Source organism: Leptonychotes weddellii, chromosome 10, assembly GCF_054177405.1.
Source record: "Leptonychotes weddellii isolate Sample4059 chromosome 10, ASM5417740v2, whole genome shotgun sequence".
In the NCBI taxonomy this organism is placed as follows: Eukaryota; Metazoa; Chordata; class Mammalia; order Carnivora; family Phocidae; genus Leptonychotes; species Leptonychotes weddellii.
Window position 1 is genome coordinate 34,623,211 of NC_138378.1, and position 16,439 is coordinate 34,639,649.

Consider the following 16,439-nt stretch of genomic DNA (forward strand, 5'->3'; position numbering starts at 1 on the left):
TGCAATTAAGAATTCCTCATATCAGTGAGATCATATGATACATGTCTTTCTCTGTTTGACTTATTTTACTCAACATAATACCCTCCAGTTCCATCCACGTCATTGCAAATGGCAAGATCTCATTCCTTTTGATGGCAAGCACATCCATTTAAAGCCTTTGAAAAGTAACTATTAAGAAATCAGAAGACTCTACATTGTATTAAAAGAATTATAACAAATGTTAAAAAGCATAGTCATTTAAAAAACATAAACATTCATAAATATACCAACTGGCATTGATTTATTCTTCTAATTGCTCAGCAAGTCTATTTATCTTAAAATAAATTATGTGGATTACTCACTATAATCTGCCACCTTCTTGTAATGATTTAGGGCAACTTCACAATTCTGTAGAACATTGATTCCTGACAAATATCTGTATCCCTAAAACACAGGCATATATACTCTTAATATTCTGACAGTGTCGTATTTATAACACACCTTTTAGGCCCAGGAATTATTTAATTTACATACCAAAATCATCTGGGACATCATGCTTCCTCCAGCACTTCCAAAGGTGTAATATATCAGTGCCTAAAGTTAAAAAAAAATCTGTATCTATATCCACCATCTAAATTTAAAGCTCAAACCAATCATTGCTTTTTTATTCCTAATCCAGCAATGAACCTTGAACTACTCCAAAATAAATTGCAAATTTTGTCCTCTTAATCTGTAAAAATGGCTGACATTTTTGGAGGGTTTAGTGAGCTCTGGAGTCTTTGAAAAGGGCACTGTATAGACATTTCATTTAATTATCACAAAATACCTATGAAGTAGATATTATCTATCTATCATGGCAAACCTGAAATATGGGACATTAAGAAACTTATGGTATTTTAACCTTAAACTTCTGACTATTGAGCTGGTGCTTTTGGCCACCACTCTCAAGTGAGCTCCTTTGCCTAAAGAGGAGACTATTCAATGTCCCTTTTTAAAAAATTCAGTTTTGTTCCAGAAAAAAATAGAATGACCTTACCTTGGCTTGATTGTATTCCATTCCTATTCCATAAGAAGACAAAAATCCTAATGCCTAAAGCCCAAAAGAAAAGGAAAACTAAATAAATCCATTTATTTCACAATTATTCTTATTCACATTGGTAAAAGATATTTTAAATGTCTGCTCCATAATAATTTGTATTGTTACTTTATTTCTTATCCTATAACAAAATGCCTTTTTACATTTTTGCTAAGTCTGTAAGAATTTGGAAAAGGTAATAGTTGGAGTTTTGTATAATACATGTAAAAATAGGCTAACATTTACTGACCTTTAGTACAAATTATAATAATAAAACATTATAAACCAATGCTTTTTATATGCTTGCTATTCTTGTCAATGGAAAACACTTTTATCCTTCAACATTTTTTAATTTAAATTTGAATATTTTTCTTCATATTTTTATTTATTTATTTTTAAAGATTTATTTATTATGACAGAAAGAGAGAGCAAGCACACAGCAGGGTTATTGGCAGTCAGAGGCAGAGGGAAAGGGAGAAGCAGATTCCCCTCTGAACAGGGAACCTGATGTAGGGCTCAATCCCAGGACCCTGGGACCATGACCTCAGCCGAAGGCAGACGCCTAACCGACTGAGCCACCCAGGCGCCCCTTTCTTCATGTTTTTAAGAGAAGATATGATGATCATTGAACACTACATCTAAAACTAATGATGTACTATATGTTGACTAATTGAATTTAAACTAGAAAAAAAGAAAATATGATGGATATAAAAAATCCAAACAGGAAGAACTATATTGAATAAAAGTGAAAGTCTGATCACATAGCAAGATGGTGGAATAGGCAACCCCAGATCTTGTTCCCCTATAGAGACATTGACTTAGCAACAATATACAGTCCAAAAAGTCTTTATGAGAACTCTGGAAACCAGTTAAGAAATCATAGTAACCCATAAAAACTCAAAGCAAAGAAAGAACAATCCACTGAAACAAATAAGAAAAGCCAATTTATTTAACCTGCAATTGCTCCTTCCCCAGGCCAGCACAGCTCAGTGTGATGGGGAGAAAAAGCCCAATTCAGGGCTTTTCTCTTGGGAGGGAAAGAGAAGAGTGGAACTTAGGTCCAATGTTCCAGCTTTTGGGAGGACTGCCCATGAGTCTGATTTCTGTCTTGCCTGACTCAGAGTACTAATGAAGAACCTGTATACTTTGGATTCCTGGGGGGCAGCTGAGAACAAAAGAGAGCTCAGCCACTTGTTGCAGCACTGGAGAATGTGTAGTATATCACAGATAGAAGCCAGCACAACTTGGCACAATCAGCAGAAAGTGCTCAGCTTGTAGCTTCTCCCTTGGAAGGGAAAGAAGAGACTGGAATTAGGGCCCAATATTCTGGCTTTGGGGAAGCTGCTCAAAATATTTGTTTCTATCTCCTCTGACTTGGAGCACTGACAGAACTGGCATGCTTTAGATGCCTGGGGCCACAAGAAGAAAAGGGAACTTAGCAGCTTGTTGCAACACCAGAGAACCTGTAGTATCACCAACACACACTAAAGGGAGCAAAAGACAACAAGCTCCTGAAAAAGACCAACAAATCTCTCTAACTGGGAAATTACAAACACAAGCCCAGAGAAGGCACACACCCCAAAAATGATTTGAAAGCCCCCCAGAATCTCTAACTATGCTGATTGTGAAAGTCTTCCCTGTATAGAGCCAATCTGTAAAGATGGAAAGGTGGCTATATTTCCAAATGCATAACCACAACAAAAATTAACAAGGCACATGAAGAAACAGGTAAATATGGTGCAATCAAAGGAACATAATAAATCTAAAAACACCCCAACCCTAAAGAAATGGAGATCTATAAATCACCATACAAAAAATCCAAAATAACTCAAAATGCTACCAAAAAAAGCACATATAAACAACTAAGCAAAATCAGGGAAAGGATGCATGAATAGAATGAGAATATCAACAAAGAGCTAGAGAAAGAAATAAAGGAAGGAAGAAAGAAAGAAAGAAAAAGAGAAAGCCTCCTTTTAAAAATTCTGGAGCTGAAGAATACAATAACTGAATTGAAAAATTCACTAGAGGGGTTCAAAAGTAGACTTGACTAAACACAAGAAAGAATTAATGAACCAAAACACAGGTCATTTGAAATTATCAAGTCAGTGGAACAAAAAGAATGAAGAAAAGTGAAAAAAATCCTGAGACTTATGGGAAACCATCAAGTGGACCAATATACACATTATAGGAGTCAGAAGAAGAGTGGGGGAAAGAGGCATAGTGAGCTTATTTTAAGAAATAGTGGCTGAAAATTTCCCAAATCTGAGGAAGGAAATGGGTATCCAAATTCAAGAAGTTCAATAAACTTCAACTAGGATGAACCCAAAGAGGTCCACACCAAGGTCACGATCCCAGCGTGATGGGATTGAGTCCCGCATGCAGCTCCTTGCTCAGCAGAGAGCCTGCTTCTCCCTCGGCAGCTCCCCCTGCTCCTACTCTCTCTCTCTGTCAAATAAATAAATGAAATCTTAAAAAAGAAGAGTGAGAGATGAACATAATTATATGAGAAAAAATGGACTTTAAGTCAGAATATGTCACAAGAAACAAGGTAAGGACATTATATGGTAATAGGCTCAATTCACCACGAAGATATAACCATTATAAATATATATGCAACAGTTGAGCACCTAAACTTATGAAGCAAACATTGACAGAACTGAAAGGAGAAATAGACAGTAACACAATAATAGTAGGAGATTTTATTTTATTTTATTTGAAGATTTTATTTATTTGAAAGAGAGAGAGAGCATACTAGCAAAGGGGAAGGGGCAGAGGGAGAGGGAGAAGCAAACTCCCTGCTGAGCAGGACCCTGGGATCACAACCAGAGCCGAAGGCAGACGCTTAATCAATTGAACCATCCAGGCACCCAATAGTAGGAGATTTTAATGCCCCATTTTCAATAATGGATAGAACAACCTGACAGAAGCTCAATGAAGAAATAGAGGAGTTGAAAAACACAATAGACTAAACAGACCTAACAGATATATAGAATAGTCCATCCAACAATAATAGAATGCATATTCTTTTTAAGAACACATAGAACATTTTCCAGGATAGACCATATGTCAAGTCACAAAACAAGTATTAATAAATTTAAGAAGATTAAAATCATACCAAGTACCTTTTCTGAACATAATGGAATGAAACTAGAAATCAATAGCAAAAAGAACACTGGAAAATTCACAAAGATGTGGAAATTAAGCATCACACTCTTGAACTACCAATGGGTCACGGGAGAAATCACACGGAAATTTAGAGAATATCTTGAGGCAAATGAAAATTAAAAGGCAACATACCAAAACTTATGAGATGCAGCAAAAGCAGTACTAAGAGGAAGAGGCATAAAGCACTTTCAATGGTGAAATATGTTGGTTGTTTCAAGGAAATGCTTGTTTGAGTTGCAAGCTGAAATAGCCACTTTTTTCATGGAACACCATCTTTAGTTGAAGGAACAATGGATCAGCTATGTTCATTTAGACTGGCAGACATTTTCTTGAAAATGGACAGTAAGCCTCTCACTTCAATAAAAACTATTGAAAGTATTGTCGCCAATGATAAATTCAAGCTTTTAAGCAAAAATTAGAATTTTGGAAAGTTTATATCTGCTACCATGTATACCTTATATCTGTTTGACACCCCAATACTTAGACTTTTCACGATGGTGGTATTAACAAATGTAATTTTGATATTGTATGATGCAATGTGTCAAGTTTGGAAGACTTGCAAAACCTAGTGAACTGATATTTTCTAAATAACCAATGCATGATGTTATAAAATCCTGTCTAGGTAAAAAGAGTTTCCATTCAAAATGCAAGATAGACCAGTGATTTTAATGTAATAGAATATGAAAAGTTCATTATATGATTTCAGATTCCACACTGCAATTAAACTTTAAGAAGTTATCACTGTTGAGCTTTGATATAGAACCAAAGAAGAATATCTACAATTATCTGAAAAAGTTGTTAAAATACTCTTACATTTTCTAGGTTTATTTTCTTTTGCTATTTCGTTTTTCTTTTAGCTTTCTGAGATATGTTTTTAAGTCTCTTATTTATTAAACATTTAAAGCTGTATATTTTCCTCTATATGTGGCTTTAGCCACATTCCTTAACTTTTATATGTAGTGTTATCGAGTTCTTAATATGTCATTTCAGTTTCTATTTTATCTTTGCTATTTGCTAAAAATTAGGAGATTGTTGAAATTTTATAGTTGAATTTTAAGCTATTTTTTGTCAGTAATTTTCAGTTTCACTGCTTCTAGTCAAAGAATGTAGTATCATTTCTATTTTTTAAAGTAAAGTAACTTTCTTCTTTGTGTGATAATTTTTTGAAAATAACTAATTTTTTTGCTTTTTAATTTTGTTTGGGATGATCTTCCATATAAATCTTGTATGTAGATGTGGTCAGGGTATGTGGTTTTTGTTGTTGTTGCTGTTGTTTTGTTTGCCTGGATTCTCTTTCTGAAATCACTTTCCTTCTGTTCTGAATTCATTCGGTTCAACGTGGCTCCTCACCGCTTTCTGAATCTAGAGGGCCACATGACACAGGCTCAACCAATCAGATTATTCTCTTCCTGGATGCAGTGATTGCTTAGGTGTGGTTCTTGTGAGCTAACCCAACACTTTTGCGGATATCAGTGGGAAAGAAACTGGCTTCCTTTACAGAGACTTCCAGATTTAAGGGCTAAAGATATCTAGGTTTGTTGGTGACTGTTTTTTGACTCCATGGGGTCAAGCCACTCAAAACCATCACAGAAAAAAGCGAAACAAAGAGAAAGTATGTCTTGATGTCTTCATTCTGGCTTCTGGATCCAGAGTATCTAGAAGCAGCTACAACTTCACAGTTAAATGAGCCAAAAAATCGCACTTTTGCTTAAGCCAGATGGGTTGTATTTTCTGTGCTTAAAATTCAGAGAATCCTAATCAATTCAAATGGACATCTCTGTTGCTGGGAGGGAACTTCATTAAGTTAGTAGATACACAGTAAACCAAAATTAATCTCTGTATAGAAGTTGTTTAAACTGTATGGTAGTTTGGTGCTTAACAAATCACTCCTTCTTGTACCACTTTCTGCCTTGTAGACATTTGAGGGCAGCCATTTGATACCTGGTGTTCTCTCCTACAAAGATTCCCTATTTTGCCTTCCTCAGGTGATATATTTTAGGTAATACTCATCATCTTCTGTGTTCTCTGAATCTGATCTACATCATGGATGCCTTATTTGTCATAGCCCTGTTGAAACAAAGTAATTACAAGTTTCTAAAAAAAAAAAAGAAAGAAAGAAAAGAGGAGATATCCCAAAGTCAGTGAAACTGCATCACATTTTATCACTAAATTATGTGCAAAAGGAATGGCTGTCATAAGCCAAATTATCCCACTAAACACAGGAGGAATTGCCAAATCCCCAAGAATAGATGAAAAACTAATGAATAATGAGAAGCTATTACGATTAAGGTGTTCAACATCAAACATTGCCAGGAACTTCTCGCTAACTTTGAACTGAACTTCCAGCTATGTGTGTTTCGATCGAAGAAAAAAAATAAAAGCATAAATTTAGTCAAATTGGAAAGTGTCAGCATTAATCGTTGTAGAATGAGTCAGTAGTTTGGAAAAAATCCTGGAGGTAATCGAGGAACACTCCCTGAGGAAATGTTGCACTACTGATTTTCTTAATGGTATGGAGAATGATATGCTGGAAGACAGTCATCAAGGAAGTGTTCTAAGTTGAAAACTAATTCAGTTAGACCCAGAATTAGAAGAATTTTGGAACACCTAAATTTATTTAACTTATATTTACTTTTGTATGTAATTAAAGAATGACATGATAGAAATCTATGTCTAAAATGTCTAAAATAGCACTTTTAATAAGAATAGAACAAAAAATCTAATAAGAAAACATTATTTTAAACTTTAATTCACATCATTTATATAATTATATAACTTATATTTTAAAAATATATAACTTACTGTCGATGGTGTCTTATAATGGATAAAATATGGGATTATCATCTCTACCACATTTTTCAGATTTCTTAGTCTAGCAACCCTATAAAATAGAGCTTGCTTAATACAGATAGTTCTTAGTGAACTCATGCTGCTTGACAAATAGTACTGCTTCATTTTATGGGATTTTTAAAAACAAACATTTTGAAAGTATGATGAGGAATCTTACCATTAAATTCACCAGCACTATGCGTGATTTGCAGAATTTTATATCCTCCAAGCCCTGTGGCTCCTTTCCTGCCCTCTTTAGTTACTCAAAATTACTGACAAGTTGACAGTGACATATTTATAAGTTCTCTCAGTACCCAGTGATGGAACTGGATTGGGCCAAGAAATTTGAACCCATTCCAAATAGATGCTTGCTGCACTCTGCTTCATGTGCTTCTGAGAAGTGCATTCTATCCTTTTAATTCTGAATATAAGTATCCTTGTTCCAGTTACTATGGCTGTGTAACAAATTACCCCAAAACCTGGTGGCATAAAACAACCATTTATTATGCTAAGTGTTCTGTGGGTCAAGAATGTGGTCAAAGTAGAGTGGGCATGTTTTGTCTCTGATCCACCGTATGGGGGTCTTAGTTGGAAGACTCAAAGGTTGGGGGATAGAATCATCTGAAGGATTGTTCATATGCATGTTCGGCAGTTGATGCTAGATATTGGTTGAGACCTCAGCTGAGGCTGACGGCCAGAACACTTACATGTGGCCTCTCTGGTTATATAGGTTTCCTCACGGCATGGTGGCTGAGTTCTAAGAGCAAGCATCCTGAAAGAGCTAGGCAGAGCTGTATCCTTTTTATGACTTTCCCTTGGAAGTGGAGCATTACTTTCACCAAACTTTATTGTTTGAAGTAGTCAAGAATCTCCCTTAGGTAGTGGAGGGGAAATAGACTCCACTTTTTAATTATGTTGATTAGGGTGCTGAAATAGCATATGGGACTAGAAATAGTGCTGTGGACATTTTAAAAAAATATTTATTTATTTATTTATTTATTTATTTATTTATTTATTTATTTATTTATTTTGGGGGTAAGGGGCAGAGGGAGGGGGAGAGAGAATCCCAAGCCCATGTGGGGCTCGATTCCAGGACCCTGAGATCACAAGCTGAGCTGAAACCAAGAGTCAGACACTTAACAGACTAGGCCACCCAGGCGCCTCTTCTGTGGTCATTTTTAAGAAAAAAATTGCCACAATGCTTGACAAAAGAAGAGTTTGGAGATATCCCATTTCCTCTTAGTTATTAATCATTATGAATTAATGAATTTAGGTATATTTGAGGTATTTCAGTCCATTGTGGTAATTTTTCATTTTAGTGCTCAATTTTTCCATCTTTAGTCAATAGGAGCCTATTTTGAGTTAGCTCAGTATTTTGGTCATGACCATAGTATTTTCTGACAGCTTTCTTGCTATCATATTGTATGATATGATACTTTGTATCATATCAATATGACACCTTGTATGATAAAATGTTTCAAGAGCATCTTGTACATTTCTTGTCCCACATCCAGAATTTGACATTTTCCAAGGATGCTGGTTTCTTTTTAGTTGGAGAGGACTTCTGTTTTTTGTTTTAACACAATTCCTTCTTGGGGCATGATTTAATAAATAAATTTAAATTTTAATATATTTTAAAATACATGCATATTAAAGATTAAAATTTTAATACTTCTGACGGTTTAAATATAAACATCAATGCCCTGCTCCGTTCTAGGCCACTCTTTATTCTCTTGATAAACAACCACTTTTAATTATCTTAGCTGTTTTCTTCTGATAACTTACCACCATTATGATTCTTGATAAATTGTTACTATTTGCTGTTAATTTTTATATTTCACACATTATCTATAAATTTGCTATATTATAGATGATGATTTAGGTCATTTACATTACTTTTTCACTTTTTCTCCTTGCACCTCTTCTCGACAGAATCACAACACTAAATTTTTTGTCAGAACATAATTGTAAAAGTCTGTTTTGGTGTTCCTAATATTTTCAAAGTTCTACTCATAATTCCTGTTACCATTTTTAGAAGTTCATTACACACTCTTATGTATATTACTGATAATATATTTTTCCATGTTTTATATTAATGACAATCTGGTCTTAGCCATTCAGCTTAAGAGTTGATGAAATATTTGAAAAGCACAGGGTCATAGGCAGAATCTTGTGGCAGATTGCCAGAGACTTGCTTTCACCTTGGCATCAACCCATTAGTCTACTCTTTATTTACTATCATCAAAGCCCACATTTCTATTTTTTCATCTAGTTCATGAGAACATCTTGCAAGGCTTTGTTAAATGTCTCCCTAACATAAAGATACAAAAAGTCTGATAATTCAATCAAAACAAAATGAATAATTTCTTAAACTTTTAAGTATAATTTCAAGGACAAAGAACTATATCATTTTTAAAATTAGGGAACTGACTGCAGAGTTCAGTTCCCAAAAACATAACTCTAACATGTGGTTTATAAGTATAATTTGTGTAATCTATTTAATCCATAAATTGAAAAAAAAAATCTTCTATGTTTCGACCAATTCCTCTTTAGTCTCAACGGTTCCCTTTTATGGAAAGTTGACCATAAGGGCTATTACAGGGTTATTATAAAAAGGGTTATTACAAATGGAAGGCATCTGGAATCCTGGTACTCCTCTAACCCTTGTAGTTTATATTTAAAATGGCTAAATTGGCTCCTTTTAAGGATCTCTTTAGTCAATGTTAGATTTTTATTTTTCTTGCAACTCTTAGCAATTTTTGATTCTGCTCAACTTAGAAACTGGTTTATTTATGTAGAAAGTTTGACAGCAAACAAATATACTGACCTTTATATAAGAAAATGAATATACTGTTCTATTCAGTTGAGCTTATATTTTAAGATACTTTCACCAAAAGTGTATGATTTTGTGCACAGCTTATCACACTTTTTGGCCTGATTCTGCCGAAGAAATTTGTGAGTTGTGGATTGTGTGGGAGTTAAATTTCCATCCTGTGACTGGGGAGGGGAGCCTTTCTCTGTATAAAGCTCATTCTAGAAAGTAAGGACTGAAACCATGACTTTAGCAGCTTTAAAACCAGCCCAAAAGGCATGTTCCCTCTCTCTTTCATTGAAAAATAACAATGGGTGATTTTGAATTAATTCTTTGGAGGGCTCAACTTCCTTCCTTTTTCCCTCCTTCCCTCCCTCCCTCCCTCCTTCCTTCCTTCCTTCCTTCCTTCCTTCCTTCCTTCCTTTCTTCCTTCCTTCCTTCCAGCACTAAAGGAAGACAAAAGACGTTATGAGCTTTCATGTAGTGAATATGCTGATTATAGTCAGTGTTGTCCTATTCCTTTACACTTGCACATTGTCACCTTACAACTTTACAATAAGCGGTTTTAGGCATTTGATCTTTCTTCGGAGAAACAGCTAGATGAAATGAGATGGATTACAGAATGATTCAAGATTAATCCAGAACAAAAAAAAATACTTAAGTCAAAAGAGAAGCTGTGTGATATTGATGACATCAGTGACACTTCCAGTGGTTTTTAAAGGTTAAGCTCTGCAAATTAGATGTTTATAAGACTTGATTCTGAACTCAACAATTGTGCTGTGGTTTGTAAGAAACTGTTATAATAGCTGGGATTTGAACGGAAAGATTTTAGCTTAGAGGATATTTTTTTGTATTTCAAAGCAAATTACTCAGGTTCCATAATAACAATTTAAAAGTTAAATATTCCTTTTACTTTTTATATAGGAAATCATTGTTAAAAGAGAAAAGATTAAGCATTTTTCCTTTAATTACTGCACAAGGCTTGAAAGCATCTGAGATCATTACTTATAGCTCAAATTGCATACCAAACAAAAGTGTGAATCAACCTTAATGAACAACTCAGATCCTATCTGTACCCTTAATAAAAAATAGCATTAACATCAAGATGAAATGCTCTACACAGGTAATCCTAAAATTATCAAAGTGATTATTAGGTTAATACTAAAAATGATTTTTTTTAGTGCAAATAACTACAGTCCTTCTACAAAACACCTCTAAAATTCACATCTAAAATAAATGAAAACTATGAGTAATCTTTGCCATTGAGATAGAATTATTCTAGAATTACAAAGCATGGAAAAACATGCAGTCACTCATATCCTCCTTAACATATCAATTAAAGTCATTTTTACATAATAGAATGGGTTTTCTTATAATTCACAGGAAACTTTTTGAACTGTAAAATAAGGAAGCACATGTGTCTGAGTTAAATGATTTTTCTGATATCAAAGTAATACATATCCATGAATAGAAAATTTAGAGAAAAAAACCCAGTGAAGTATTTTTAAAAAGAAAATAGTTACAAATAATACCACCATTTAGAGATTATCGCAATTAAATTAAGGTTTTTTTTTTTTTAAAAATAATTTATTTATTTATGAGAGAGAGAGAGTGAGAGAGCACAAGCAGGGGGAGAGGGAGATGCAGGCTCCCCACTCAGCATGGAGCCCGACACAGGGCTCATCCTGGACCCCAGGATCATGACCTGAGCTGAAGGCAGACGCTTAACCAACTCAGCCACCCAGGTGCCCTGGAAGGTATAGTTTCTTTGAAAATCAACACAATGGACCCTGTTCATAACCTTAAATGCTTTTGTTGCCCTTATCAGAATTCCTTTGATTTGGAATTTTGTGGGATGAACCATTCAAGGTACATGAAAGAAATAATTATGCCTCTTTCCCTCTATCCAGCTGCCCTTTATACATGGCCTGAAATTGCATTTTCCCCTGACCCCTCAAAGCCACTTTATAATATGGGTTCATCTCTTTTTCGTTTTTCTTTGTTAACTCAGATCTTTACTAGACTTCTGGCATTCCAGGCTCTCCATTTATTACATTTCAGTATTTCTGTTCTTCCTTTTCCCCCCAGAGACAGGTGTCTTCATTCTCTTCATTCTCTTTCTATCTCTATCCCTCTCATTCTTTTTCATTGCCACTCTTAGTATACATTTCCAGCTTCTTTAGCCACAATGGAGCTGTCCTTAACAATTCCGAGCAGTATTTCTTAAGAGTGCAGGCAGGATTCCTGTAACAGGGTGGCAAAAACAGCCTGAGAAGAAAGATGGTCACCCAGCCTGTTAGCCTATTAGTTCTCTGTTAGAGAGCTGTGATCAATACGGCATGTGGCCATCCTAGTCACAGTCATTGAACTAAGCATTGTTTGTAGCATAGAATCTCTTTGACTAGTTGTTCTTATACAAGGAGACAAATCAACTATAAGCAGACTTCCTATTGGAAACAGACTTTTCTATAGGGATAACAGGGGTGACAGCAAAATTTCAGAATATAAACCAGCAATCTAGCTGTATGTAGTACCAGACCAGGGTCGTGTAGGCTCCCTGCTCATCCAGATTAACACTTTGGTCACTAGATCATGGGGAGGTCAGGAGGAGAGGGGGAGTCTGAGTAAGGAATAAGGGTGTCCAGGATGTCAGGGAGAACATAGGAAGTGCTTGGGACAGAGACGTTTTGCCACCTAGTATTGTAGCATTTCAATAACAGTGTGGTTGAATTTTGCATATCAGGTCAATGTCAGCCTTCCAGGTGATAAGTTTGTCCTCACTCATATTTTATCTTCTTATCCTCCTAAGACCAAACACACACATATATCAGACAGATATCCCCATTTTACAATGAGGAAATTGAGACTCAGATAGGGCAGGCCACGAGAACCAGTAGTGAAGCTGAGATGTAAAGCCAGGACTGACTGACTCCAAAGACAAAGCCATTAGGACTAAAATCGTTACACAACATTATTCATTGATGTTCTTTAATATCTCTAAGGGATTGTGCAGATATTATTCAGTTCCTGCAGCAACCTTATAAAGTAGTGTGACCTTACCATCAGTTCCCTTTGCAGGTTTGGGAAACCTCAGGTTTAGAGAAGTGACACTGAAAGAATGAAGAAGTTCGGAAGCTCATTAGGTTGTAGAATCTGGATTCACATACTGTCCAGCTTTCTGATTATAGAACCCCCGTCTGCTACCACGACATGCTACCCTAAAGTCCATAATTGTACATTTTCAAGAACACTGTCCCAACAATACCTGCTTATTTCTGCAAAGATGGCTGTGATAATACATGGCCAGTGGTCATGCATTTAGGGTTTTTCTTCCTGGCACTGGATTAGCACTCAGCCAATTACCTTCTTCTACCTGTTTCTCCTTAAAATAAATGACAAACATTTGATGGTCAATTAACTGGGATTAGAGGGCGGTCTGTGGCCATGCCATGGAACCACATTAATCTGAGTATGGGGAGTGATACTCTGACTTAGGCCCTGAAATCCATGTGTTTTATGTACCATTTATGTTAATTTAGAACTTCTTTTCTGGGAGTAGTGTTTTGACCTTGTATCAAATACTTTATTTAAATACAAATAAACCTTTTATGTTGCCTGTATCCAATATTCTAGACTAGGTACAAATGTCACTTTTTCCCAGAAGCCTTCCTCACCTGCTCCAGGCAGAACCAGTTAGACTCTTTTCTGTGCCTAACACAATTTATAACTGTAGTCTACTTAAATTGTGCCACAATTATGTGTTTATATTTCAGATTGACCCATAAGGACTATGATCTATTAATCTTTTTCTACCCATCAACTCAGATTATGTTTGGCACATCGTGTCAACAAAACAACTGTTGACTTAATTAACTAATTAATACTCCCACTAAAAAATAAAGTATATGTTCACTAGTTTGGAAAGGAATTCAGAGATATCATTTATAGGGCTGGATATGATAGTAATATTTAGTCTGTCTTGGAACTCTGTATTTGGACAATGAAAGTTTAAAAATTCTCATATGTTATATAACATTTATAAATCTGTTTTACTCCTTTGTAAATATACTATTTTGTATTTAATTGCAAAAAATTCCCTGGGGTAAAAATAGTATTCAACAACTTAATTAAAATTATACAGATATTTAAGATGGTGATATTGATGGGTGCTTGTTTGGCTCAGTCAGTTAAGCATCTGACTCTTGATTTTGGCTCAGATCATGAACTCAGGGTCATGAGATCAAGCCCTGTGTCGGGCTCCTGCTTGGTGGGGAGTCCACTTGAGATTCTTTCCCTCTCCCTCCCTCGCTGCCCCTCCCCTCCTCTCTCAAATAATAAATAAGTCTTAAAAAAAAATTAAATGGTGATGTTGATCTGTACATATTTACATGGCAAAATGTTTGTGATATATTATTGAATAAAGAGATTAGGAAATAGCAATTAAAGTACGATCTTATTTTTGTAAAAAAAATTCTACATAGTTATGGGAAAAAATCTAGAATAATAATATTTATATCCTTTCTTTATAATGAATGACTACAAAGCTCCAGGCATGGAATGAAGTGCCTTTACACATTATTTTAATCCCCACAGTAATTCCATTTAATCATTCATCATTAATTGATTCAGCATTCAGTGCATATTTCTTGTCCCAGGCACTGTGCTAAATATTAGATACAACTGTGAACAAGATGGACACAGTATCCAGTGTTTTATATATGATAAAACCTAACCCTACAGATGAAAATTAGAGAGGTTGTCCCACCCATCAGAGGTCCTCCGGGCCAGCTTCTGTTTCAACTAAGTAAACAAAGAGACTCGTGAGGCTCCCTAGGCTCCAGGTACCATCAGTCTATTCAGGTGGATACAGCACAGGAACTACAGTTTCCCAGGGCAGAGTTAGGTCTTCCTTCTGTGTGAGTTCTTGCTGCAGTTCTTGTGCAGTTCATACAGTCCTCCAGTGGCCATTGTCTTTGGTCCCTCAGATGATGCCTCAAGGAGGTGAGATCCACACTAGGTGCGTGCAGGAGCCCCAACCCCCCAAGTAACGGTTCCACACGTATAGTGTTCAGGGTTCTCATAAGAATCACTACCACCATCAGGTATTTTGTTCATTACAGTTTGCTCCAATGCGAAGGAAGTTTTCAATCACGAGTCATTTCAATCATATGCAATGCTACCTAGAAACACACTTAACGTTTTACTCCTATTAGATTATGAGGGAAACAGAACTAGAGAGTGTACCAAAGGATTCTCATATGGAAGGGGATAGGATTTTGTTAAGGAAGTATCCAACAAGCAAGTGGCAGAATGGATTTGAACTTAAATCTTTCTGACTCCAAAGTCTAGCTTCTACGCTTTCCTCCCAGAGATACCAAAAATGATCTTTGGGAGGAGAGGTTTCAGACAACTTTTACTTTCTTCTTCATACTTTCTGAATTCTCAGACATTTTTTTGTAATGAGCATGAACTTCTTTTGTAATCAGAAATAAATGTTTTTATTAAAAAGACTAACAACATGAAAACATGCTTTTGCTATAGCATTAAGTGAAAGTAGCAAGAAACAAATGATATATGCACTTGCATTGTGATTAGGATGATGTAAAAAGAGAGATGCATGAGTAAGAAGCTAAGCAAAAATATAAAGCAGTCCTAACAATAGTTGAGTCAGAATGGTTGGCTTGTGAAGGGCTTTATTTATTTATTTACTTACTTATTTATCTATTTATTTTTCTGTTTTCCAGATTTTCTATGAAATGCTTATGTTATTCTTGGAATAAAATGAAATGCATTTAGTAAAATAGAAAAGGAAATATATTTAGTTTATAAAATGTTTGAAATGTTTGAAATGTAAAAACCAGGCAAACATTATGCAAGGTCATAGACTGACTTCTGTGTTTTGTTTTTGTATAGGTGAATATATTTAAGTAAAATTTAATTATTTTAGGGGTTTAGACTTCTTAAATTATTTCTAAACACACCCATGGACATAAGATGGGAAGCTGAATTAGAGAGCAGTTCTGTTCCATTCCTGATAGTCACCCATATAACTTGAAGAATTTCCCCAGTGCTCTTGCTTGTGTCCCCTCCCTGACACCACTATTTCAGAGTGTTACTGTAACTTCCCTAGGTCTGGGTTCACGTGGCAGAGTGGGAATACTATTGCTAAGCTCCTTTCACATGTTATTTGTCTATAGTTATTTTAGGATATAACTATGTAAGGCTTACTTTTCTTTCAAAACTCACATTTTGGGCTTTATATGATCCTTCTTTAGCCAGGGACTCATATAACTGGATAGCTGCTGTTATGTTTTGCATGCCAAAATTTCCAAATAGCAAAGCATCAGCCATTTTCTCCATAGCTTTCAAGTTTCCCATGTCAGCTGCTTTGGCAAAGAACACGTAGGCTCTGTTTCAAAAATATGAAGGTAGAGGTTTGATTATCAAAAATGTTTTTCTGCTCCCTCCTTCACACTACTTCTCTCTAACAAGTAGAGCAAGTTGTCATTGCTACTAATGACAGTTTAGCTGAAGTCCATCACATCTATAGATCAGTAGGGTTTTTTCCAGCCCTACATT

At 35.4% G+C, this 16,439-nt stretch overlaps 1 protein-coding gene across 1 annotated transcript in view; it reads right to left on the bottom strand.

Moving 5' to 3' along the window:
- SEL1L2 (SEL1L2 adaptor subunit of SYVN1 ubiquitin ligase) overlaps positions 1 to 16,439 on the bottom strand; it is a 65,369-nt gene that overhangs the window by 27,489 nt on the left and 21,441 nt on the right. The window contains exons 3-6 of the mRNA XM_081832293.1: positions 16,107 to 16,269; positions 1,016 to 1,069; positions 514 to 573; positions 337 to 423 (exon numbers count right to left, since the gene is read on the bottom strand). Coding sequence (XP_081688419.1) covers positions 337 to 423; positions 514 to 573; positions 1,016 to 1,069; positions 16,107 to 16,269 — 364 coding nt within the window. The remainder of the gene's footprint in view (positions 1 to 336; positions 424 to 513; positions 574 to 1,015; positions 1,070 to 16,106; positions 16,270 to 16,439) is intronic.